Genomic DNA, 25019 nt, shown 5'->3' with positions numbered 1-25019 from the left:
ATTTTTCTTAGAATTTTTGGAATACTTTTTGCACATGGTGAAGCTGGACTCCAGGAATGATCTATTTTGTAATCTTACATTGGACCAGCTTGGTTACCTGTAACTATGCATGTTGGGGATGCAAAAATTCACTGTAGTTGTGTGTGCTACCTACAGTCAGCGCTGTCCTGTCTGGGTGCTGCTGGAGCGACTTTCCATCTGTACACTGATAATAGGGAATTGCTCGCTCCCATACCTCCGCCATTCAGAAAATAGCTTGAGGGGAATTTATCAGAGCTGGAACAGACACATTCTGGAGCAGCTGTGCACTACAACCAATCGCCTTCTCTCTTTCATTTTTAAATCTTAACTGAACAGACTGAACCGAGATGCTGATTGGTTGCTATAGGCAACTGCTCCGCATTCTGTCTGCTTCTGTTCTGATAAATTCCCCCCTTGTATTGTATTTTTTATAACTACAAGGCATTCTCTAATTGGACAAGGTGGGGATTGTCATGCCATTGGCCTGTCCTGTCCGTCTCATCCAATCAGAGCACCTTGTATTCACTGAAACAAAAGAAAATACAAAATGTTTTCTGAAATACAGGAGCAAGTGACTCCCTGTGTTTAGGGTCCATTCACACTGGTGTGAATCGCACATCTCTACAGATACAGAAAACCTCACTATCTATAGGATGTCTCCTGTTTACATCTGTGGTCCTATAAAGACATTTAACAAAAATAATAAGTCTATTAAAATGTAATATTCAAAAAAATAAATAAAAATAACCGACAGAGGAAAGGCAATAACAGCACATAATGTGTCTCTTGCAGATTAATATGTTTTAGCCAGAACATTAAGCGGAGGGATGCAATGCATAATACTTGCTTTCGGCTAAGTGCTTTTCAATATGCAGGAAGTTTTAAATGCTGCTGAGGAAAGCTATTCTTAAAATGTGAATATATAATGTATGAGCCTTGCCTGGCTCCAGCATGACATGCTCCAAAACATCAGATTGCAATGAAAAAGTACAGAAGGGTGGAAAAGTGCTGAATAGGGGCTACAAATAGCACCCGGTCAATTACTTCTTTCTGCAATCCATGAAATGAGCTATATACTAGAATGTATTTTTCTAGAAGGTTTGCTACCTAAATCAACAGTGTGGCTAATATCAGCCAAATGGCGCAAATTGAAACCCATAGCTACTAAGATAACAGTCCTGCACGGTAATATTAGGAACAAAAAAGCAACAATAAATCTGATTTTAAGGAAACATCACTTAAAGTGAAATTGAACTCTGACACTGAAGATGTGCTAAGCTATTGGGAAATTAAGCAGTACTTAAATCTCTTTTAAGTATTACTAAAGGCTGGTCACGTTTTACCTTAATGCATTATCTGCATTAAGGTAAAAAACACCCAGTACCTTTCTTCTTCTATTTAATGGTGTTCAACTGTTTGAGTGCAGGAGCAAGTATACTATTTAGGTTTTAGGGATGCTGGTTTCCAGGAATCTGGATTTATTACATTGTCCACTTTAAAAATGTATTTTGTGGAAATCCAGATTTGTGAATTTAAGTGATATGGCACATAGCTACGTTTGTCACAGGGCTAGTACAGTATAGTGTATAGTGTAGAATAGTATTAGTACATAGTTTGTCTACTAATTCCCAAAGGAACATGACTTGGTTGTGAGCCCAAAGACAAAATAATTGGTATTTTAAACTTCTGAGCATCATCAATGGATAAAACATCCCTGCATTGCCTGTAGGACTCTGCTGATAGTTCTAGCTACCCTTTACCTAAGAGAGAAGGGGAAAAGAGCAAATGCAACATAGGTTGTCACTGGGCATCTATGTAAATAAACCTTTAGGATGTCTATCCGTACAAGTAAAAAGGACACCAGTGTCTGGGTATCATTCAATTAGATTTTGTAACTGCCTTTGAACACCCAAAAAAAAAATGATTTAGAATGCCAAGAAAAAGTCCCAAAATCCCGTTAGTCTCAACTCAGAGGGCATATCTGTTGTCCTTTAAAAGGTTTGAAGAGCTTGGCATAAAATAAATGCAGCTATCCGAGTCATTAACAAACAGGCAACCTAACATAATAAAACACATCCTGTGGATCAAAACCACTTATTACAGGAAAATGTTGTTTTGTTGTATCAAAAAAAACACATGACGTCAACAACACTGTTGTTTCTTCTTAATCAACTGAAGTGATGCAGCGAACAGTACAGCTTCAAACAACCATTCGGAAAACTCCGATATTTCAAGCTCTTGTAATATATTTACCTCCTCTTACAAACCCATTTGTAGCGATGGCTGAAGTAGACAATCCGGTAATAGTAGTCACCACAGTGGCCATTGCAATGACTACAATGCTTAAACCTGTGAAAAGACAAAATGTTATAAAGAAAATTGAACAAATACAAGTATACTGCAACATCCCACAATGAAATGAACGGGGAAATGGTCCTAAAAGAAGGTTGTTTAGAAAGATCTAAAGTAATACAAATTCTGGGGAGGGGGGTTTATCAGAATCGAACAAATTTGTGATAAGGTTGTGTCTGTGGTGGCAGATGTTGCTTTCTACATATCATCTTCCTGTTGCTAATTCCATCAAAGAATTCCAAACCCAGTCAGTTTTAAAGGGCAAAGACTGATAACTTGGTATGTCTGCCTCAGCAAAGTTATAAAAGAGTATCAGGCATCACAAGTTTTTCAAACAACAAATCCTCCAACACAGAACATTTAGTAGTGTAGGTGTGATCTGTCTGCCGACATTCAGACCACAATCTGATCCAAAAAGAACATGCGGTTACACCCCCATCCCCCTGAATTCTTCACTGACTACAAAAAAGAGCATTAGCAGGCGAGACTGTGACCCCCATTCTGATGCATACAGTTTAACTAGTGCACCTTAACTAAAATATTTTCACAGATGTAGGATATAAACTTCATAGGCCATATGATATTCTTTAAAAGATGTATCCACAATAAGAACCCCAGAAACCTGAATCAAATACAAACATAATGGTTTATGTATACTGGCAGACAGCCTCTGCATGATAGCTCATCTGGGCACACTAGCCCCATGGGTCACACTACATATATTATCTGCTGGGAACGTACGTGCAGAACACAATTTTATCAAGTTTACGTTAATCTAGAAGAGAGCAGGTAACATTCTGATGTGTACCTAAAATGCAATACTATAAATTATGCCTGCAATCACAACAGATATCTCTGTAATCCTGAGCAAGCGTTACCAATGCAACACATATGTGAAAAGGTAGCCCTATGACCAGTGGGTACATGGGCCAAGGCCAAATATATATATAAATAAATGTTGACAGAAAGCATTACTAATGTGTTATAGCTTACACGGGTTTAAGCTCACATAAAACCAGGAAATGCATATGTTGGATTTAGTTAAAAGAAAAAAGAAATGATTTCACAAGGCGGTGCTGGCCATGTTTCTTTTGTATCATGAATCCTCTTTCTTCAATCAAGAAAAGCAGACCCAGCTAGCATGTGAACAAAGTATCCGTCATATAACAAAGCATTTCTTCCAATTGCAGGAAATACATCAAAGCCCCCTCTTTGGCAACTCAGCAAAAATTATTTTGATATTACTCAGGCTTGTCTGGAATTTCAGAAGTGGGTTATACACTGGGCTGGCTATCAATTTGTGTAACCTAGGCTACATACTGGTAAGTCATGTTTTTTTTAATAATGCTTTATGAAAGGCCTAAATAAAAAAAAAAAAAAAGAGACCTACCGATTCCAGCTTGTCCAACAATCCACGACAACCGGATGAATAACATCACACCCCATATATTCAGCATGCATCGTACCTACAAACAGAGCACATGCACCGTAAAAAGAAAGGTTTGATCCCCCTGTAGGAACTGTTGTTACATTTTTGAAAACTGCACTGATGTTACATGTACAGCTTAGATGTACATAAAACTTAGTGGCGTTTCCCTCACCAAGTTATTAACTCAAACAACTAGGGATGCAAAGATACCTTTTTTTCAGTATCGAGTACGAGTACCGATACCAATCAGGAAGCAGGGCGGCAAATCATTACACGGCACCTGGCTTCCTGATTGGCCAGAAAGCCGGCTCTATGCTTCCCATGCAATCAGGAAGCTGGGGGGCGGGTAGTGACTTGCCGGCCAGCTTCTTGATTGGCCGGCTTCCTGACCAATCGGGAAGCTGGGCGGCGAGTAAATACACACTGTCCAGCTTCCTGATTGGCCAGGAAGCCAGCTCCATGCTCCCTCATCACCAAATGACAAAAGAGATGGAGCCGGCTTCCCAGCCATTCAGGAAGCTGGGCAGCATGTAATGACGCACCGCCCAGCTTCCCGATACTGGAAGTTCGGGATAGGCATCGGGAGCATTTGGGCGAGTACGAGTACTCACCCAAATACTGGGTATCGGCACGATACTAGTATTGGTGCATCCCTACAAACAAATTTCAAACACCCCTTTGCACTGGAGAATCTAAAAGAAGAAATCTGTACAGTTCATTTCAACCACTCAAATCCGACCTTCTAAACTACCTTAGTACAATCCCAGATGGAATCCAGTTGCTAATGGCAATAAAGAGTTCTTTTAGACAAGAGACCTAAAGCTATTTCAGGCCACCATTCTGCTGTGCAGATCTGTAAATTTGGGTACCATAGGTAACCAGGCAGAGTTGAAAACAGAGCACACATACTAGCAGTTACCCGCTTACTAGATTTTCGGATATAATATAGGAGACATCTCTACATCTGGTCATATGATTGATTTTTTTTTAACATAAACAATCATGAGATTCAATGGTGTACTTACTTTTTTTCACAGTACACCTTTACTTTTATGTATATGTTTGTTGAATAACAGACTGAAAAGTCAAATCTTCCTTGCTATATTATTCAAGTATATAATGTTTAATCTGTAGGCACTGTTTGAATTGAGATTTAATATTTGCCTGTTAAAATTTGTTGAAGTCAACAATTTCAGTGGGCTGTACTTCATTGTTCACATGATTGTATCATCTGCACACTGCACGATCACCTCTAGTTTGGCTACCCAGTATTCTTTTCTTTGTAGAATATCTGAAAAACAACAGTCTCTGCAAAACATCCACAGTGAGATCAATGGCAAATGGGTTAAAAAAACCTCAACTGAAACCCCCTTTTTCAATAGATGTTCACAGTAGCATTATCAAACTATGAGAGGGAATCTATTCTGGCACTTTGCTTTTCTTCTGTGCTCAGGTGAAGCAAAAACACACTGCTGGCTGATGTCTGAGCCTGATTTTATGACCATGGCAAGGAGTTCAGCACTACAACAAAGTTTGCTCTGCAGGTGTTTGAGATTTTAAAGCAAGCCATGTTCTAAATTAAATGATAAACTTAAAAGTGGTCAAACATACGACAGTTTTTCTTATGACAATGTGGTCTTCATAAACCCATCCAAAAAAACTCTATACATTGTATAATGAGTGGTGAATGATTTGCACTGAAATAGACTGGTAGAGTTGGTACATACTGTTTGACCCATTGAAGCCACCAATTTCACTGACAGCTATGGTATACAGTAGGGTTGCACAGATACCAACTACAGTACTCGGTACAAGTATGAGTACATGTACCGATACTTTTGAGCTCCAAGACTAGACTAGAGAAAAATTCAAAAATTAGGAGGCAGCTGTGATTTGTAAGGAGCACACGGAGCTCCTGGGATTTGTACATCTCTGTTTTAATGTACGATTTTGATTTTAGAAATATAAATAAAGGGATGCACAGATACCAGTTTTGCGAGTACGAGTACTGGTACTTGCCGAGTACTTACAAGTACTGATACATTTTTGCTTATTGTCATGTGACAGTTTTTCTAAAATAATACAGACTAATGATTTCAGGACAGTGGTGGAGGGCCAGAGCTAGGTACCAGCTGCAACCGCTGCAACCCTGGTAGTTCTCATGAAAATGCCAAGTATCTGCACTGGTAATCGAAAAGTATCCGTGCATCCCATCTGTGCATGACCTACAGGTCAAAAAAGCAAACAACCACAGAAACAAACAGTGTATGTTCAAATTGCTTTCCATCATGCATCCAAGTCTTCATCATGAAAACTGTTTCAAATGTTAAAACTAGCTTTTCATCACAAGATCTATAGCTATCCTGTATTTAAAACTGACTTATAAGACTTTGGAGAAACAGCAGCACCAACTTGTATTATAAGCAATTACTCACCAGTACACCTTTGATCCAACCAAATTTCACCACTCCTTTACTTTCTGCAACATGGTTGGTCACAGCATCTCCAGTTGGTGTCCCTTCGTCTCCATTTGCAAAACCATCTTCAAATGGTTCCTGAAAGAACAAAATATAAATGAAAAGGAGTGCAAACCCAAGTTCCACTAGCAATTATCTCCCTCCTGATGTCAACAAGGCAACACTTATACACGTATAACAAATAAACTGTGGATACAATGTATTGCTATGTCTTTATACTTCCATATTATTGATCAGGAACCTACCACGGCATCCTTATAGTATGGAACATGTTATCTCAAACTATGGGGCATCTATAGCCAACAGATGGCCAATATTTACAGTGTTATTCATAAGAGGGTGAAGAGTTTGGAGAAGGCAGGAGAAGTGAACAATCTAGGACAACATAGCTTAACTGGAAAATAAACTAAATTGTAGAATTTTTCCAAATCAGCTATGTTGTCCTAGATTGTTCCCTTCTCCTGCCTTCTCTAAACTCTTCACCCTTTTGTCAATAACCCTGTTAGTGAAGCAGTTGGTTGACAAATTCCCTTCCATATAATAAGACCTCTTTATGTTACCAATACCAGCATTTAGTGTAATATTTTTTCTGATGTTCTCAGCTGTTATGTCCTGTGTAAGGTTACTTATAGTCGTTTGTGTCCCTGTTAGGGAGATTTAATATTCTTGTTCACCAATTTCACAGGAAGTTAAAAGTTAGGGTAAATCCCAAAATTGGAGCCACCAAAACAGAAGTAGAAATTTTCCAAAGAGGACAAGTGTTCCTGTGACAACTGTCTAAGAGGGGTATTCTCTCACATTGGACAGATATCCTCCTATTTCCTGTTGACTCTCACAGGACAGAAAGTAAAAGGAAATCTCCCTAATGAGACATAGATGGCATAACAAGAAGACTGACTGTGGTTTAAACCCTCTCCTACTCCATCCAAAGTGAAAAAAATGGCTTTAGATATACTTGAAGCTAAAAAATTCGGCAAAGAAAGATTATCATTTTCAGACCAACCCATTTAGTTAATGCCAAAGGCCAAGACTGAATCTACCAAATAGGCCCATGTAAAGTCATAAAAATGGAACCCTTCTTAAGAAGGCTGAACAGATCCTGTGAAAAACAATCCTAATGACTGAACAAGTTCAAAACCTCTAGGTACTCATATCGGCTGTAAAAATCCCTAAAAATTGCATTTCTACTTGTCTCTATATGGATTTTGTGTAGGTTCTATTTTATTTATTTGTCTTCTTGGTGCCAAAAGGAGGTCACTATTGAAAAGAAAATCTGGAGTGCTGATGATGCAAAGGGCAGATGATAGATAAAACCTAGATCACATACTGCAGAAAGTCGTATTTCCCATGTGGATATTTCATATATACTGTATACTGTATATCTACTGCTTGCTAGAAGTAGATATAGGCAAAACAAACGGAGGGTTTAGAACCCCTTTAAAGTTTATTTGGGCTTCAAACATTCTGCAGGACAACTGGAAGCCTAAACATTGTCTATGCATTCCATTATAAGTCCCCAGTTCAATTGCAGTATATTACCATTATGTAACTATGTAACCATTATATACAATGATTGTTTTCTTCACTGCAAAACTGTTTGGCACTGGAGCATACTGACAGCAGCACACTGAAAGGCAATTACATTCCCCAACAGAAAACTTGCAATGTCCATCAAATGAGTGGCAGAAGAATGCTCTGGAAACAAACACGTTCAAGTGCTGATGGAAAGGAATAGATGAGAAGCGAGTTGTTCTACTGATGCTGCCAGCATATGCTAATATTGCAAAGTCAGTACCGAGGATGATAAATCTGAGAAAAAAGAAAAAAAAGTTTGCTACAAACACCAAAGCTGTATTACTGACCTTAATGATTCATTAAGCCCAGGGTCACCCTAAATCACCAGATGCTGAAGTGCCCACACTCACAAAGATTAATAGAGAACTTGACCTCAATCCTGCCCAGATATGGCCTAAACCTAATCTTGGCACCGATACAGGCCATTAAAAGGTTTACTAAACAGACATGACAGAACATATATAGCAAGCCTCCTTTGGCCTAAAATGTCTGATAACATAGAAAAATAGGTCACATCAAGATGCCCAGTAAATATGAATGGAAAACACGTTACCCATGCTTAGATGGGAATGTTTACATGCATACAGTGCTTGTAAGTGTCAGTGATATCCCTGTTATGGGGGGGGAAATCACTTTACCTTCAGTTTTAACTAGCAAGAGTGAGCCTGTCCACTGAACGGGGTGCAATTCCTGAGTCCTTAAACTTAAAGTGACATTAAACCCTCAGATTTTTTAACATAAAACAATACTGTAATGTGCGCCTTACTGTAATGTATGGTTGTTTCCCTTCTCTTTGCTGCTCTTCCTTTTAAATCTATATCTGTTCTCATGCTCTGCAGAACTTCTGTTTTGCAGCAGAATGCCTTGTCTCAGGAATGGATACACGGTGTCTGTGTATACGTTTCTATAGGCTTGTAACCTGAGCCAGCCCTACAGGAAGAGGCCCTGAGCTGAAAAGGGAAGTTCTCCCCAAGCATGACAGGATTTAAAAGGAAGAGCAGCAAAGAGAAGGGAAACTACCATGGATTACAGTAAGGCACACATTACAGTATTGGTTTATGTTAAAAAATCTGAGGGTTTAATGTCACTTTAAAAATGTGAAAGCTAGTAGTTGAAGTATATAAACTATAGCACAATGTACAGAGTGGCACTGTGTAAAGTACAGTGGTACCTCGGTTCACGAACGCTTCTATTCGCGAACAACTCGGTTCACGAACAGGAAGTTTGGCAAAATTTTGCCTCCGTTTGCGAACTCCGCATCGGGTGACGAACGCGACCGCGGCCATCTTCCCTGCTCTGACACGCGGTCGTGGCTTCCTCTAGTCGAGATCGCGGTTGTAGACAGACCTGTGCACACTTGCTGTGAAGCTTTTTAGCACATACAGTACTGTACAGTATTATTCAATCCAGCATGGTGGTAAAAAGAAAGTGCAGAGCGGTAATGAAGGTGACAAGAATGTGCAGAGCAAGAATGGGAAGGAGGTTTTGAAGAAAATAACCATTGAATTGAAGAAGGAAATTGTAGAAAAGCATGATCCAGGTTAGTGTTCACCCTCTTCATACTGTTCTGTACTTGGTTTCATATTTTTGTGGTTAAAATTTCTTTTTACATATGGTTCAGAACGGATTAACCTCATTTATATTGAACCCTATGGGAAAATTTGATTCTGCTCGCCACCAAAAATCGGTTCGCTACCACGTTCGTAGGGGTCAGAATGGATTACCCTTATTTACATTGAACCTTATGGGGAAATTTGGTTCGGTTTGCGACCAGAATCGTGGAACCAATTAAGTTTGGGAACCGAGGTACCACTGTATATTATGCGCTGCAGAGCACAGTGTGTACAGTAAAACTGTGTGAAATATATAAGGTACTGCACAGCACAGTGTGCATATAGCAGAGCGGTGTGAACATATCATATACAATAATGTACTACACAGGGAGCAAGGTCAAGCGGCGTGGAGGATATAATGTGGAGCACCATGCAGAGGTATATAATGTGCAGCACAGTATGTAGGGAGGAGTGGTACAGATTATTTAAGTGCAGACCACTGTACATAATGTACTTCATAATTTAACTGTGCGGTGATGTAAAATTTATAATATACAGATCATTCATCCATGAATTATGCTAACACTGTAATTGTCAGAATTCTTGTATCAGAGATGCCACAAAATGTTACACCTGTCAGACACCCCCACATTACATTGAAAGGGTCAAGTGCTTATTTTGGTCTAGGGATGAAAATAAAGAAGAAATACTCACCTGATCCTCGGTCCTGCCTGACTGCTAGACTAGCCCCCACAGCCTATTCTCCCCTGGGTTCCAGCGGTCTAAAGACCCGCAACGTCATCACGTTTAATGCAGGTCCATAAGACGTGAGGACGCCAAGGGACATACCACAGCCAGAGTGGAGGAAGAGAGAGATGACCAGTCACTGCTGAATGATCGCCCCTAGACCAAAACAAACACTTAACCCCTAGCAGTGAGGGGTTAACCCCAATGCAAGGGTTAATTTAAAAGAGACCTGGAGATTTTCTTGCGGTATAGTATGGCCATTTGGTTATAGCCCAAAAGAGGAAGAGTGAGGGGTGGGGGGGAAGCAAAGCCCAAATTCCCCAGGGTAAAATGAGGGAAAGCCTGACATATGTGTCATTTCTACATATGTAAGAAAAGCAAGTAGGAACGCTGTCCACTATGCTTCTTGCTCATGGAACATATCCATTTACACAGACAACAGAAGTATGTAATACAGGTTGCTTCTAATTTAAAAAAACTGTAATCAACTAAACTCTTCTACAAAACACATCCATTGGAAGTTTACCATAAATAATAAAATAAAGAAATGTCTGCAATCCCCTGTGATTTATCCCTTTAAGCGCAGACTGGCGGAACGGACTGGGAGGGGGCGGGTACAGCTGGCTCTGCCTCTAGATAGGCAGAGTCAGCTGTCAAACAGCTGGGTGGATCCAGACAGTAATGTCAGGATCCGTCCCGGCTGCGGCAGTCTCAGTATACCGCGAGCTGTAACTCGCAGTATACTGAGCTTTGGGTCATGGGAGGAGGCTAGTTTGTGTCCTCCCGTGAACCCTTAGGAGAACTATGGGGAAAAACACTGACCCCATAGTTCTCCTTTAATATCACCTTAAGGCCAATCATTCTGTAGTCCTTAGATAAGGACTGCAAAAACATTGCTCTGGCCTTCCTACATTACCTAAATAATAAACACCTGACAGTGTCTTTTAAAACGCACCCCTACTCTATCCAAAACTGAAATAAAATAAAAAGGAATACGTTTTGTCAATTTGTAATGCCCTGGAAATTCCTATGAATTTTAATGACGGGTCTGCTTGGAGGTATGAATAACCCCAGTAAAAGACAAGATTGATATGACCGGAGGTCCAGCTTCCAAGAATATTTCTGCTGCATGTTTTACCTGGCTCTTCACATATCTGTCAGGCTGGATTCCAAAAATAATAAAACAACCATCGCCTTTTTTTTTTTTACAAAGTCGTCATTCTACGTATTGTAACTGCTGCTTTGAGCGTCTTCATTTATTATTGTTATTGGTTTCTGCCAAACCACCATAGACCAGTTGGCCAACAATGGTTGTTTGATGTTACCAGTTTACGATGTGAGCACTGAGGGTTCAGCATGATATATAAACTGATGCTTGTTTTACTCTAAGGCTGGGTTCACACCTAGGCGTATTAAATATGCGCGTTTTTACCGTGATTCGCGGTAAAAAAACGTGCGACGAACGCGCGTTTCCGAGGGCTACAAGCTTACGAGCATGGATGGACGAATCAGCCGCTGTTTTGCACTGGATCCTAAATCAAGCTCGCAGCCAACTGGCTGTAAGCTTGGTTTGGCTGAAGGTCCGGCTCCTTCGATCTTCTGATCGAGGGATGCTGGACAGAAGGGTGCCAACAGCAGCCCCCACTAAGCAAATGTCTGCCGGTTTATCAAAAACTGGATGAAATACGCATAGTGTGTAGTCAGCTTTACAGTCTAATGATAGGTTTTACGTTTCAGAACATTGTTCATATAAAGTCCTGGTAAGTCAGAGATTTCCCTGATGACAACTGATTTAATATTCTAATTGAATGACAAAAGAATCGGTCTTAGCCTAAGGGCAGCTTCACACTGGTGTGTTGGGGTTATACACTGTAAAACACGCAATTTTTACTGCCAGTTACCACAAACACACAGCAACACATGTACTACAGGTGGTGTCATCTATTGTGAAAAGCACCCCATCATACTTACATAACAAACTGCAGCACACATGAGGTTGTAATGCACCACAGTGAACAATCTGTACACTCCATTAAAACATTTTTTGACATGCACCATTTTAGATGCATTACAACCCATTCAAAATTAACTGACTTTTTTGCATCGTACGTATAATGCAAAATAATGCATATATACTGACCTGTTATACAGCATAAGGAATAATACACAACATACAATGTATAAAACACACAATGCAGATTATAAATGTGATCATCTATTGACGTTTATGAACAATGGTGCCTAAACGCAGTGCAGAAAGAGAAATGGAACGGAAAATTGTGCAATTCACGCCGACCACAATTTCTATTTCTTTTTGTTTTAGCGCACAGCGGTCACAGCAATGAAAAATATGTGTTGCATAGTAGCAGAGGGCTACCACAGACTGCACACGGCTCATTGCGACCTAAAATAATCCTGAATTTAATCTAAAATAGAGCCCAGTGACTCATCCTGAGCTGAAAACACCAGACCAGGCTAGTTCCCAGAACATATGTATTACTCATTAATAATACATCACATAAAGTGATCTAATATCTATGGGATATCTAATGAGATGGCGGAAAATTACAAGCAGAGGGGAGAACCATACAACTCATGTGATATTCATATTTTCTTATTTATTGTTAAAATGAAATGCCATAATGGCTTGGGGAATGGGAAAGACTGCATAACATTGAATTGTACGTGCTGTCCATTATTTATTTTTATGTTTAGGACTAAAAAGAAAAAGAAAAAAAAAGTCATGCAAATATGAAATACTACATAGCAGCCAATCACTAGGCCCGAGTGCTGTCACATGTCCAAAGCAGTGATGCCAAATTCAGAGCCAGCTGCCGAGGAGCAAGGAGCTACAAAAGGGACGTAGGTAAAGCTGGCCATACACCTTACAATTATCTGCAGATTTTCTGTGGTCAGATGGAAAAGGTGCAACAGATTCCTCCATCTACACTTAAGTGACATTAAAGTCAATTTTTTCCCTCCCCCCCCCTCATGTTAATGTCAGCACTTACCTTAAATGATGTCTCTTATTCCGATCTTCTTCTTCTTCTTTCCTGATGTTTTCATCTGTCCCTCCAGCGGTGCGGCGGCTCTCCAATCCAGCGCTGACTGCTCTGTCCCTCCGATCCAGCGGTGTCTGCATTGCGGGTGCACGCGTCCATAGACTTACCTTGCGTCTCTGCTCGTCTCCCGGCCGAGAATCGGAACTGCGCATGCGCCCGCCCCAAGATCCTTTGCAGCCGTACGAGCAGTTCCTGATTCTCGGTGCGGGAGCGCGCAGCGATAACAAGGTAAGTTTATTTTAATATTTGCCTGTTAAAATTTGTTGAAGTCAACAATTTCAGTGGGCTGTACTTCATTGTTCACATGATTGTATCATCTGCACACTGCACGATCACCTCTAGTTTGGCTACCCAGTATTCTTTTCTTTGTAGAATATCTGAAAAACAACAGTCTCTGCAAAACATCCACAGTGAGATCAATGGCAAATGGGTTAAAAAAACCTCAACTGAAACCCCCTTTTTCAATAGATGTTCACAGTAGCATTATCAAACTATGAGAGGGAATCTATTCTGGCACTTTGCTTTTCTTCTGTGCTCAGGTGAAGCAAAAACACACTGCTGGCTGATGTCTGAGCCTGATTTTATGACCATGGCAAGGAGTTCAGCACTACAACAAAGTTTGCTCTGCAGGTGTTTGAGATTTTAAAGCAAGCCATGTTCTAAATTAAATGATAAACTTAAAAGTGGTCAAACATACGACAGTTTTTCTTATGACAATGTGGTCTTCATAAACCCATCCAAAAAAACTCTATACATTGTATAATGAGTGGTGAATGATTTGCACTGAAATAGACTGGTAGAGTTGGTACATACTGTTTGACCCATTGAAGCCACCAATTTCACTGACAGCTATGGTATACAGTAGGGTTGCACAGATACCAACTACAGTACTCGGTACAAGTATGAGTACATGTACCGATACTTTTGAGCTCCAAGACTAGACTAGAGAAAAATTCAAAAATTAGGAGGCAGCTGTGATTTGTAAGGAGCACACGGAGCTCCTGGGATTTGTACATCTCTGTTTTAATGTACGATTTTGATTTTAGAAATATAAATAAAGGGATGCACAGATACCAGTTTTGCGAGTACGAGTACTGGTACTTGCCGAGTACTTACAAGTACTGATACATTTTTGCTTATTGTCATGTGACAGTTTTTCTAAAATAATACAGACTAATGATTTCAGGACAGTGGTGGAGGGCCAGAGCTAGGTACCAGCTGCAACCGCTGCAACCCTGGTAGTTCTCATGAAAATGCCAAGTATCTGCACTGGTAATCGAAAAGTATCCGTGCATCCCATCTGTGCATGACCTACAGGTCAAAAAAGCAAACAACCACAGAAACAAACAGTGTATGTTCAAATTGCTTTCCATCATGCATCCAAGTCTTCATCATGAAAACTGTTTCAAATGTTAAAACTAGCTTTTCATCACAAGATCTATAGCTATCCTGTATTTAAAACTGACTTATAAGACTTTGGAGAAACAGCAGCACCAACTTGTATTATAAGCAATTACTCACCAGTACACCTTTGATCCAACCAAATTTCACCACTCCTTTACTTTCTGCAACATGGTTGGTCACAGCATCTCCAGTTGGTGTCCCTTCGTCTCCATTTGCAAAACCATCTTCAAATGGTTCCTGAAAGAACAAAATATAAATGAAAAGGAGTGCAAACCCAAGTTCCACTAGCAATTATCTCCCTCCTGATGTCAACAAGGCAACACTTATACACGTATAACAAATAAACTGTGGATACAATGTATTGCTATGTCTTTATACTTCCATATTATTGATCAGGAACCTACCACGGCATCCTTATAGTATGGAACATGTTATCTCAAACTATGGGGCATCTATAGCCAACAGATGGCCAATATTTACAGTGTTATTCATAAGAGGGTGAAGAGTTTGGAGAAGGCAGGAGAAGTGAACAATCTAGGACAACATAGCTTAACTGGAAAATAAACTAAATTGTAGAATTTTTCCAAATCAGCTATGTTGTCCTAGATTGTTCCCTTCTCCTGCCTTCTCTAAACTCTTCACCCTTTTGTCAATAACCCTGTTAGTGAAGCAGTTGGTTGACAAATTCCCTTCCATATAATAAGACCTCTTTATGTTACCAATACCAGCATTTAGTGTAATATTTTTTCTGATGTTCTCAGCTGTTATGTCCTGTGTAAGGTTACTTATAGTCGTTTGTGTCCCTGTTAGGGAGATTTAATATTCTTGTTCACCAATTTCACAGGAAGTTAAAAGTTAGGGTAAATCCCAAAATTGGAGCCACCAAAACAGAAGTAGAAATTTTCCAAAGAGGACAAGTGTTCCTGTGACAACTGTCTAAGAGGGGTATTCTCTCACATTGGACAGATATCCTCCTATTTCCTGTTGACTCTCACAGGACAGAAAGTAAAAGGAAATCTCCCTAATGAGACATAGATGGCATAACAAGAAGACTGACTGTGGTTTAAACCCTCTCCTACTCCATCCAAAGTGAAAAAAATGGCTTTAGATATACTTGAAGCTAAAAAATTCGGCAAAGAAAGATTATCATTTTCAGACCAACCCATTTAGTTAATGCCAAAGGCCAAGACTGAATCTACCAAATAGGCCCATGTAAAGTCATAAAAATGGAACCCTTCTTAAGAAGGCTGAACAGATCCTGTGAAAAACAATCCTAATGACTGAACAAGTTCAAAACCTCTAGGTACTCATATCGGCTGTAAAAATCCCTAAAAATTGCATTTCTACTTGTCTCTATATGGATTTTGTGTAGGTTCTATTTTATTTATTTGTCTTCTTGGTGCCAAAAGGAGGTCACTATTGAAAAGAAAATCTGGAGTGCTGATGATGCAAAGGGCAGATGATAGATAAAACCTAGATCACATACTGCAGAAAGTCGTATTTCCCATGTGGATATTTCATATATACTGTATACTGTATATCTACTGCTTGCTAGAAGTAGATATAGGCAAAACAAACGGAGGGTTTAGAACCCCTTTAAAGTTTATTTGGGCTTCAAACATTCTGCAGGACAACTGGAAGCCTAAACATTGTCTATGCATTCCATTATAAGTCCCCAGTTCAATTGCAGTATATTACCATTATGTAACTATGTAACCATTATATACAATGATTGTTTTCTTCACTGCAAAACTGTTTGGCACTGGAGCATACTGACAGCAGCACACTGAAAGGCAATTACATTCCCCAACAGAAAACTTGCAATGTCCATCAAATGAGTGGCAGAAGAATGCTCTGGAAACAAACACGTTCAAGTGCTGATGGAAAGGAATAGATGAGAAGCGAGTTGTTCTACTGATGCTGCCAGCATATGCTAATATTGCAAAGTCAGTACCGAGGATGATAAATCTGAGAAAAAAGAAAAAAAAGTTTGCTACAAACACCAAAGCTGTATTACTGACCTTAATGATTCATTAAGCCCAGGGTCACCCTAAATCACCAGATGCTGAAGTGCCCACACTCACAAAGATTAATAGAGAACTTGACCTCAATCCTGCCCAGATATGGCCTAAACCTAATCTTGGCACCGATACAGGCCATTAAAAGGTTTACTAAACAGACATGACAGAACATATATAGCAAGCCTCCTTTGGCCTAAAATGTCTGATAACATAGAAAAATAGGTCACATCAAGATGCCCAGTAAATATGAATGGAAAACACGTTACCCATGCTTAGATGGGAATGTTTACATGCATACAGTGCTTGTAAGTGTCAGTGATATCCCTGTTATGGGGGGGGAAATCACTTTACCTTCAGTTTTAACTAGCAAGAGTGAGCCTGTCCACTGAACGGGGTGCAATTCCTGAGTCCTTAAACTTAAAGTGACATTAAACCCTCAGATTTTTTAACATAAAACAATACTGTAATGTGCGCCTTACTGTAATGTATGGTTGTTTCCCTTCTCTTTGCTGCTCTTCCTTTTAAATCTATATCTGTTCTCATGCTCTGCAGAACTTCTGTTTTGCAGCAGAATGCCTTGTCTCAGGAATGGATACACGGTGTCTGTGTATACGTTTCTATAGGCTTGTAACCTGAGCCAGCCCTACAGGAAGAGGCCCTGAGCTGAAAAGGGAAGTTCTCCCCAAGCATGACAGGATTTAAAAGGAAGAGCAGCAAAGAGAAGGGAAACTACCATGGATTACAGTAAGGCACACATTACAGTATTGGTTTATGTTAAAAAATCTGAGGGTTTAATGTCACTTTAAAAATGTGAAAGCTAGTAGTTGAAGTATATAAACTATAGCACAATGTACAGAGTGGCACTGTGTAAAGTACAGTGGTACCTCGGTTCACGAACGCTTCTATTCGCGAACAACTCGGTTCACGAACAGGAAGTTTGGCAAAATTTTGCCTCCGTTTGCGAACTCCGCATCGGGTGACGAACGCGACCGCGGCCATCTTCCCTGCTCTGACACGCGGTCGTGGCTTCCTCTAGTCGAGATCGCGGTTGTAGACAGACCTGTGCACACTTGCTGTGAAGCTTTTTAGCACATACAGTACTGTACAGTATTATTCAATCCAGCATGGTGGTAAAAAGAAAGTGCAGAGCGGTAATGAAGGTGACAAGAATGTGCAGAGCAAGAATGGGAAGGAGGTTTTGAAGAAAATAACCATTGAATTGAAGAAGGAAATTGTAGAAAAGCATGATCCAGGTTAGTGTTCACCCTCTTCATACTGTTCTGTACTTGGTTTCATATTTTTGTGGTTAAAATTTCTTTTTACATATGGTTCAGAACGGATTAACCTCATTTATATTGAACCCTATGGGAAAATTTGATTCTGCTCGCCACCAAAAATCGGTTCGCTACCACGTTCGTAGGGGTCAGAATGGATTACCCTTATTTACATTGAACCTTATGGGGAAATTTGGTTCGGTTTGCGACCAGAATCGTGGAACCAATTAAGTTTGGGAACCGAGGTACCACTGTATATTATGCGCTGCAGAGCACAGTGTGTACAGTAAAACTGTGTGAAATATATAAGGTACTGCACAGCACAGTGTGCATATAGCAGAGCGGTGTGAACATATCATATACAATAATGTACTACACAGGGAGCAAGGTCAAGCGGCGTGGAGGATATAATGTGGAGCACCATGCAGAGGTATATAATGTGCAGCACAGTATGTAGGGAGGAGTGGTACAGATTATTTAAGTGCAGACCACTGTACATAATGTACTTCATAATTTAACTGTGCGGTGATGTAAAATTTATAATATACAGATCATTCATCCATGAATTATGCTAACACTGTAATTGTCAGAATTCTTGTATCAGAGATGACACAAAATGTTACACCTGTCAGACACCCCCACATTACATTGAAAGGGTCAAGTGCTTATTTTGGTCTAGGGATGAAAATAAAGAAGAAATACTCACCTGATCCTCGGTCCTGCCTGACTGCTAGACTAGCCCCCACAGCCTATTCTCCCCTGGGTTCCAGCGGTCTAAAGACCCGCAACGTCATCACGTTTAATGCAGGTCCATAAGACGTGAGGACGCCAAGGGACATACCACAGCCAGAGTGGAGGAAGAGAGAGATGACCAGTCACTGCTGAATGATCGCCCCTAGACCAAAACAAACACTTAACCCCTAGCAGTGAGGGGTTAACCCCAATGCAAGGGTTAATTTAAAAGAGACCTGGAGATTTTCTTGCGGTATAGTATGGCCATTTGGTTATAGCCCAAAAGAGGAAGAGTGAGGGGTGGGGGGGAAGCAAAGCCCAAATTCCCCAGGGTAAAATGAGGGAAAGCCTGACATATGTGTCATTTCTACATATGTAAGAAAAGCAAGTAGGAACGCTGTCCACTATGCTTCTTGCTCATGGAACATATCCATTTACACAGACAACAGAAGTATGTAATACAGGTTGCTTCTAATTTAAAAAAACTGTAATCAACTAAACTCTTCTACAAAACACATCCATTGGAAGTTTACCATAAATAATAAAATAAAGAAATGTCTGCAATCCCCTGTGATTTATCCCTTTAAGCGCAGACTGGCGGAACGGACTGGGAGGGGGCGGGTACAGCTGGCTCTGCCTCTAGATAGGCAGAGTCAGCTGTCAAACAGCTGGGTGGATCCAGACAGTAATGTCAGGATCCGTCCCGGCTGCGGCAGTCTCAGTATACCGCGAGCTGTAACTCGCAGTATACTGAGCTTTGGGTCATGGGAGGAGGCTAGTTTGTGTCCTCCCGTGAACCCTTAGGAGAACTATGGGGAAAAACACTGACCCCATAGTTCTCCTTTAATATCACCTTAAGGCCAATCATTCTGTAGTCCTTAGATAAGGACTGCAAAAACATTGCTCTGGCCTTCCTACATTACCTAAATAATAAACACCTGACAGTGTCTTTTAAAACGCACCCCTACTCTATCCAAAACTGAAATAAAATAAAAAGGAATACGTTTTGTCAATTTGTAATGCCCTGGAAATTCCTATGAATTTTAATGACGGGTCTGCTTGGAGGTATGAATAACCCCAGTAAAAGACAAGATTGATATGACCGGAGGTCCAGCTTCCAAGAATATTTCTGCTGCATGTTTTACCTGGCTCTTCACATATCTGTCAGGCTGGATTCCAAAAATAATAAAACAACCATCGCCTTTTTTTTTTTTACAAAGTCGTCATTCTACGTATTGTAACTGCTGCTTTGAGCGTCTTCATTTATTATTGTTATTGGTTTCTGCCAAACCACCATAGACCAGTTGGCCAACAATGGTTGTTTGATGTTACCAGTTTACGATGTGAGCACTGAGGGTTCAGCATGATATATAAACTGATGCTTGTTTTACTCTAAGGCTGGGTTCACACCTAGGCGTATTAAATATGCGCGTTTTTACCGTGATTCGCGGTAAAAAAACGTGCGACGAACGCGCGTTTCCGAGGGCTACAAGCTTACGAGCATGGATGGACGAATCAGCCGCTGTTTTGCACTGGATCCTAAATCAAGCTCGCAGCCAACTGGCTGTAAGCTTGGTTTGGCTGAAGGTCCGGCTCCTTCGATCTTCTGATCGAGGGATGCTGGACAGAAGGGTGCCAACAGCAGCCCCCACTAAGCAAATGTCTGCCGGTTTATCAAAAACTGGATGAAATACGCATAGTGTGTAGTCAGCTTTACAGTCTAATGATAGGTTTTACGTTTCAGAACATTGTTCATATAAAGTCCTGGTAAGTCAGAGATTTCCCTGATGACAACTGATTTAATATTCTAATTGAATGACAAAAGAATCGGTCTTAGCCTAAGGGCAGCTTCACACTGGTGTGTTGGGGTTATACACTGTAAAACACGCAATTTTTACTGCCAGTTACCACAAACACACAGCAACACATGTACTACAGGTGGTGTCATCTATTGTGAAAAGCACCCCATCATACTTACATAACAAACTGCAGCACACATGAGGTTGTAATGCACCACAGTGAACAATCTGTACACTCCATTAAAACATTTTTTGACATGCACCATTTTAGATGCATTACAACCCATTCAAAATTAACTGACTTTTTTGCATCGTACGTATAATGCAAAATAATGCATATATACTGACCTGTTATACAGCATAAGGAATAATACACAACATACAATGTATAAAACACACAATGCAGATTATAAATGTGATCATCTATTGACGTTTATGAACAATGGTGCCTAAACGCAGTGCAGAAAGAGAAATGGAACGGAAAATTGTGCAATTCACGCCGACCACAATTTCTATTTCTTTTTGTTTTAGCGCACAGCGGTCACAGCAATGAAAAATATGTGTTGCATAGTAGCAGAGGGCTACCACAGACTGCACACGGCTCATTGCGACCTAAAATAATCCTGAATTTAATCTAAAATAGAGCCCAGTGACTCATCCTGAGCTGAAAACACCAGACCAGGCTAGTTCCCAGAACATATGTATTACTCATTAATAATACATCACATAAAGTGATCTAATATCTATGGGATATCTAATGAGATGGCGGAAAATTACAAGCAGAGGGGAGAACCATACAACTCATGTGATATTCATATTTTCTTATTTATTGTTAAAATGAAATGCCATAATGGCTTGGGGAATGGGAAAGACTGCATAACATTGAATTGTACGTGCTGTCCATTATTTATTTTTATGTTTAGGACTAAAAAGAAAAAGAAAAAAAAAGTCATGCAAATATGAAATACTACATAGCAGCCAATCACTAGGCCCGAGTGCTGTCACATGTCCAAAGCAGTGATGCCAAATTCAGAGCCAGCTGCCGAGGAGCAAGGAGCTACAAAAGGGACGTAGGTAAAGCTGGCCATACACCTTACAATTATCTGCAGATTTTCTGTGGTCAGATGGAAAAGGTGCAACAGATTCCTCCATCTACACTTAAGTGACATTAAAGTCAATTTTTTCCCTCCCCCCCCCTCATGTTAATGTCAGCACTTACCTTAAATGATGTCTCTTATTCCGATCTTCTTCTTCTTCTTTCCTGATGTTTTCATCTGTCCCTCCAGCGGTGCGGCGGCTCTCCAATCCAGCGCTGACTGCTCTGTCCCTCCGATCCAGCGGTGTCTGCATTGCGGGTGCACGCGTCCATAGACTTACCTTGCGTCTCTGCTCGTCTCCCGGCCGAGAATCGGAACTGCGCATGCGCCCGCCCCAAGATCCTTTGCAGCCGTACGAGCAGTTCCTGATTCTCGGTGCGGGAGCGCGCAGCGATAACAAGGTAAGTTTAAACCTAGTTAAGGCTTTTTTTTTTTTTAAACTTCTTGCCTTTATCTACTGCTTGTTAGCAGTAGATATAGGCAAACAAACCAGAGGGTTTAGAACCCCTTTAACTGTGTGGATGGAGTATCCCGAGCTCCGCTGTGCCCGGTGCGAGCCCGGGACCAGCACAGCAGCTCTGCGGCCGGAGATCAAACGGAGGTCAGTACACGAGCTCCGTTTGATCTTCTCTTCGGAATGCAGGAAGTGATGTGTATTTTTTTTTAGCATATCAATTTTTATTGTTATTATAGCGGGTTACATAGTGATGAGACATTTTCATAAAGAAATCAGAATGTGTTCACAACATGTGGCGAGGATAAAATACAGGACCATATACAGTGCCGAAAATTTAACATGCGTGTGTGGCATAGGGAACTTCACCTTGAGATATGTAGTGTATAGATCGCTATGTGAAAACAGAAATAAGCAAATCATGAATTGAAAGGACGAAGAAAAAAAAAAAAATATATAAAAGATATCAATACTGTAACTGAAACTGATCCTGGATCATTCAAGTGAATGTTCTGATGAAAGAAATCGCTGGATTAGTGGAGGGGGGGAGAGATCGTAGAACCACTTTTGTGTAGAGAGGGCCTAAGGAATGTAGGGGAGTCGTAAGGACTAAGTGATGTGTATTACATAACTTCCGCATTCCTCTGTCACTCTCAGTTCCAGAAACCAGAGAGAAGCTGGTGAAGCAGGTGTTTGCTTCGTCAGCTTCTCTGGGGGTCCCTAGGTGACATTAGGGGTCTTAAAGACCCCTGATGTCTCCATAAAGGAGGACCTGACACTGAAAATTGGCTATCACAAAGGGGGCTTGTCAGTCCCCTATGTGATAGCAATAAAGCTAAGTGAAAAAAAAAGGTTTAAAAGAATAAGTTAAAAAACAAAATATTAAAAACTAAAGTCACATATAAAGGTAATAAAAAAAATGTTTTAAGTCCCCCGCCCCCCACATACAAACATGCGTTGAGTGCGCCTACGTGCGGAAATGATGATTGCATCCATTACGCCGCACATGTTACATATCGCCGTGAACGTCGCAGTGAGAGCAATAATTCTAGGGCCATCAATCACTGATAACACTAAACTGATGAGCGGTAAAAGCTTTTAAAGTAGAGCTGCAGCTAACGATTATTTTCAAAATCGGTTAGCCAATTATTAAGTTCGATTAATCGGTTAAAAAATAAAATAGATTTAAAAAAATGGCTCTAGTGATGGACTACTAGTTTGTATTGAGGTTGTAGTCCATCACAGGAGCAAGCTTGGAGCGGTGGAAGTAAAAAAGAAAACAAAAGTGTGGTGTGCAATATAGGTGAAATGAAAAGTGTAAAATTATACAGCAATGAATGCAGAATGGCACCGGCTATAGAGGACTACAAAACCCAGCAATACATTATACAGCACAATGCAGAATACCGCCAGCTATAGAGGAGTACAACAAATCCCAGCAATAGTACACTATACATACAGTGTATAATGTATTGCAGGGATTTGTATTCCTATGTATAATATACAGCACAATGTATCAGCTATAGAGGAATACAAATCCAGCAATACATTATAGAGCACCATGTGTGGGAAAGTGCAGGCTTACCTATCTATCGGCGGCTGTCATCCCCCCACACCTGCTCCTCCTTACTACTTCTCCCCACGTCCCTGTGCCGATCGTGGATGTGGGCGGTGAACGTGAGGCGGGGAGGAGATGCGGCGTGTGGAGCGTGGATGCGGGCGGGTCTGGCAGCGGCGAACGTGAGGTGGGGAGGAGGTGCGGCACGCAGCATGTGTGGAGCCGTAAACAGGGACAACCAATCAGAAGCCGATTAATCGATAATTGAAAAAGTTGACAACTTTTTCAATCATCGATTATGTAGATTAGTTGTTGCAGCCCTATTTTAAAGTGTCGCCTATGGCCAATTGTGCGTATGGTAGTTTTTGCCAGTTCGCGGGCGCACGCAATTTCAAAGCTTGACATGTTTGGTGTCTATTTACCTGACGTGACCCCGTCTTTTATATTTTGCCAAAAACTTGGGTAATAATAATTGTTTTATAACATAACGTAGGGAAAACTGTTTTTTTCCCAAAATTTTCGGTGCTTTTTTCATTATATAGTAAAAAAATAAAAAACCCAGTGGTGAATAAATACCACCAGAAGAAAGCTCTATCTGTCCCCAGAAAATGGTATAAAATTCATTTCAGTACAGCGTTGCATGACGGAATAAATGTCAAAGTACCGCAGCGCTGAACACTGAAAAATGGCCTGGCCAGGAAGGGGGTGTAAACACCGCAGTCAGCAAGTGGTTAAGCAGGTAAGAAAGTTAACATATAGCCATTTCTGTATGTCACGGCTGAATCAAAGATGACCATTGTCTGATGTATTTTATTTTAATATGACCAATCACTGTTCATCTGGCTTTTGGGTATTATTCAGGAAGCATTAAACAAATAGGACACTTTGTATATTTGCCTTTTTTTCCCAGCAATATTGCGACAAAGAAGTTTCTATGAACAGTATTAACAAGCGAACACGTAATTTTGATCTGTGATATGTTAAAAGTCCATTTTAATAATGACTTCCAGAAAATGTTTCCTGTGGACTTTCCCATGGGAAAGACATTGTTTCTCTCTCATAATGACAAAATTAACTTTCACTGTGACAGTTGTAGTTCACACAGAAAGTTTTGCGTCATTTGAACATGAGTAACATCAACTTAAGATCACAGGGACTAGAAAACGGATACTTCTAATGGACATATCAACTGTAAATGAAACACACTAAGAAGATTTATCAACCAAGACACCAACAGGTTTTATATTTTGAACTAGGCCTGCAATCTAGGAATGTTGACATTCTAAATTGTTTGGCACAATCTCGCTGTGTGGCAAAATTGACAAGTTTAACTATGTCTTAGGGCCTTTTCACTGAGTTTCAGGTCCTGATAAGGTGCGGATCAGCAGACGCGGTGCTATGTGTTTTGCCACATTTTTGATGCGTTCCAGTAAAAAAAAAAAGTTTTTTTTTTTTTTTCTGGGG

The 25019-nt window shown here is 40.4% G+C and overlaps 1 protein-coding gene across 2 annotated transcripts in view; it reads right to left on the bottom strand.

The window, feature by feature from the left end:
- Positions 1 to 25019, bottom strand: part of SLC12A2 (solute carrier family 12 member 2) — a 111283-nt gene that overhangs the window by 54930 nt on the left and 31334 nt on the right. For both annotated transcript variants that reach the window (XM_018567205.1, XM_018567206.1), the window contains exons 2-4: positions 14738 to 14857; positions 3764 to 3839; positions 2275 to 2370 (exon numbers count right to left, since the gene is read on the bottom strand). In XM_018567205.1, coding sequence (XP_018422707.1) covers positions 2275 to 2370; positions 3764 to 3839; positions 14738 to 14857 — 292 coding nt within the window. The remainder of the gene's footprint in view (positions 1 to 2274; positions 2371 to 3763; positions 3840 to 14737; positions 14858 to 25019) is intronic.

The sequence above is a fragment of the Nanorana parkeri genome, unplaced genomic scaffold, assembly GCF_000935625.1.
Source record: "Nanorana parkeri isolate BGI_ZX_2015 unplaced genomic scaffold, ASM93562v1 scaffold1020, whole genome shotgun sequence".
Lineage (NCBI taxonomy): Eukaryota > Metazoa > Chordata > Amphibia > Anura > Dicroglossidae > Nanorana > Nanorana parkeri.
The sequence above is the reverse complement of the archived record's forward strand: the minus strand, read 5'-3'. Positions and strand labels throughout refer to the sequence as shown.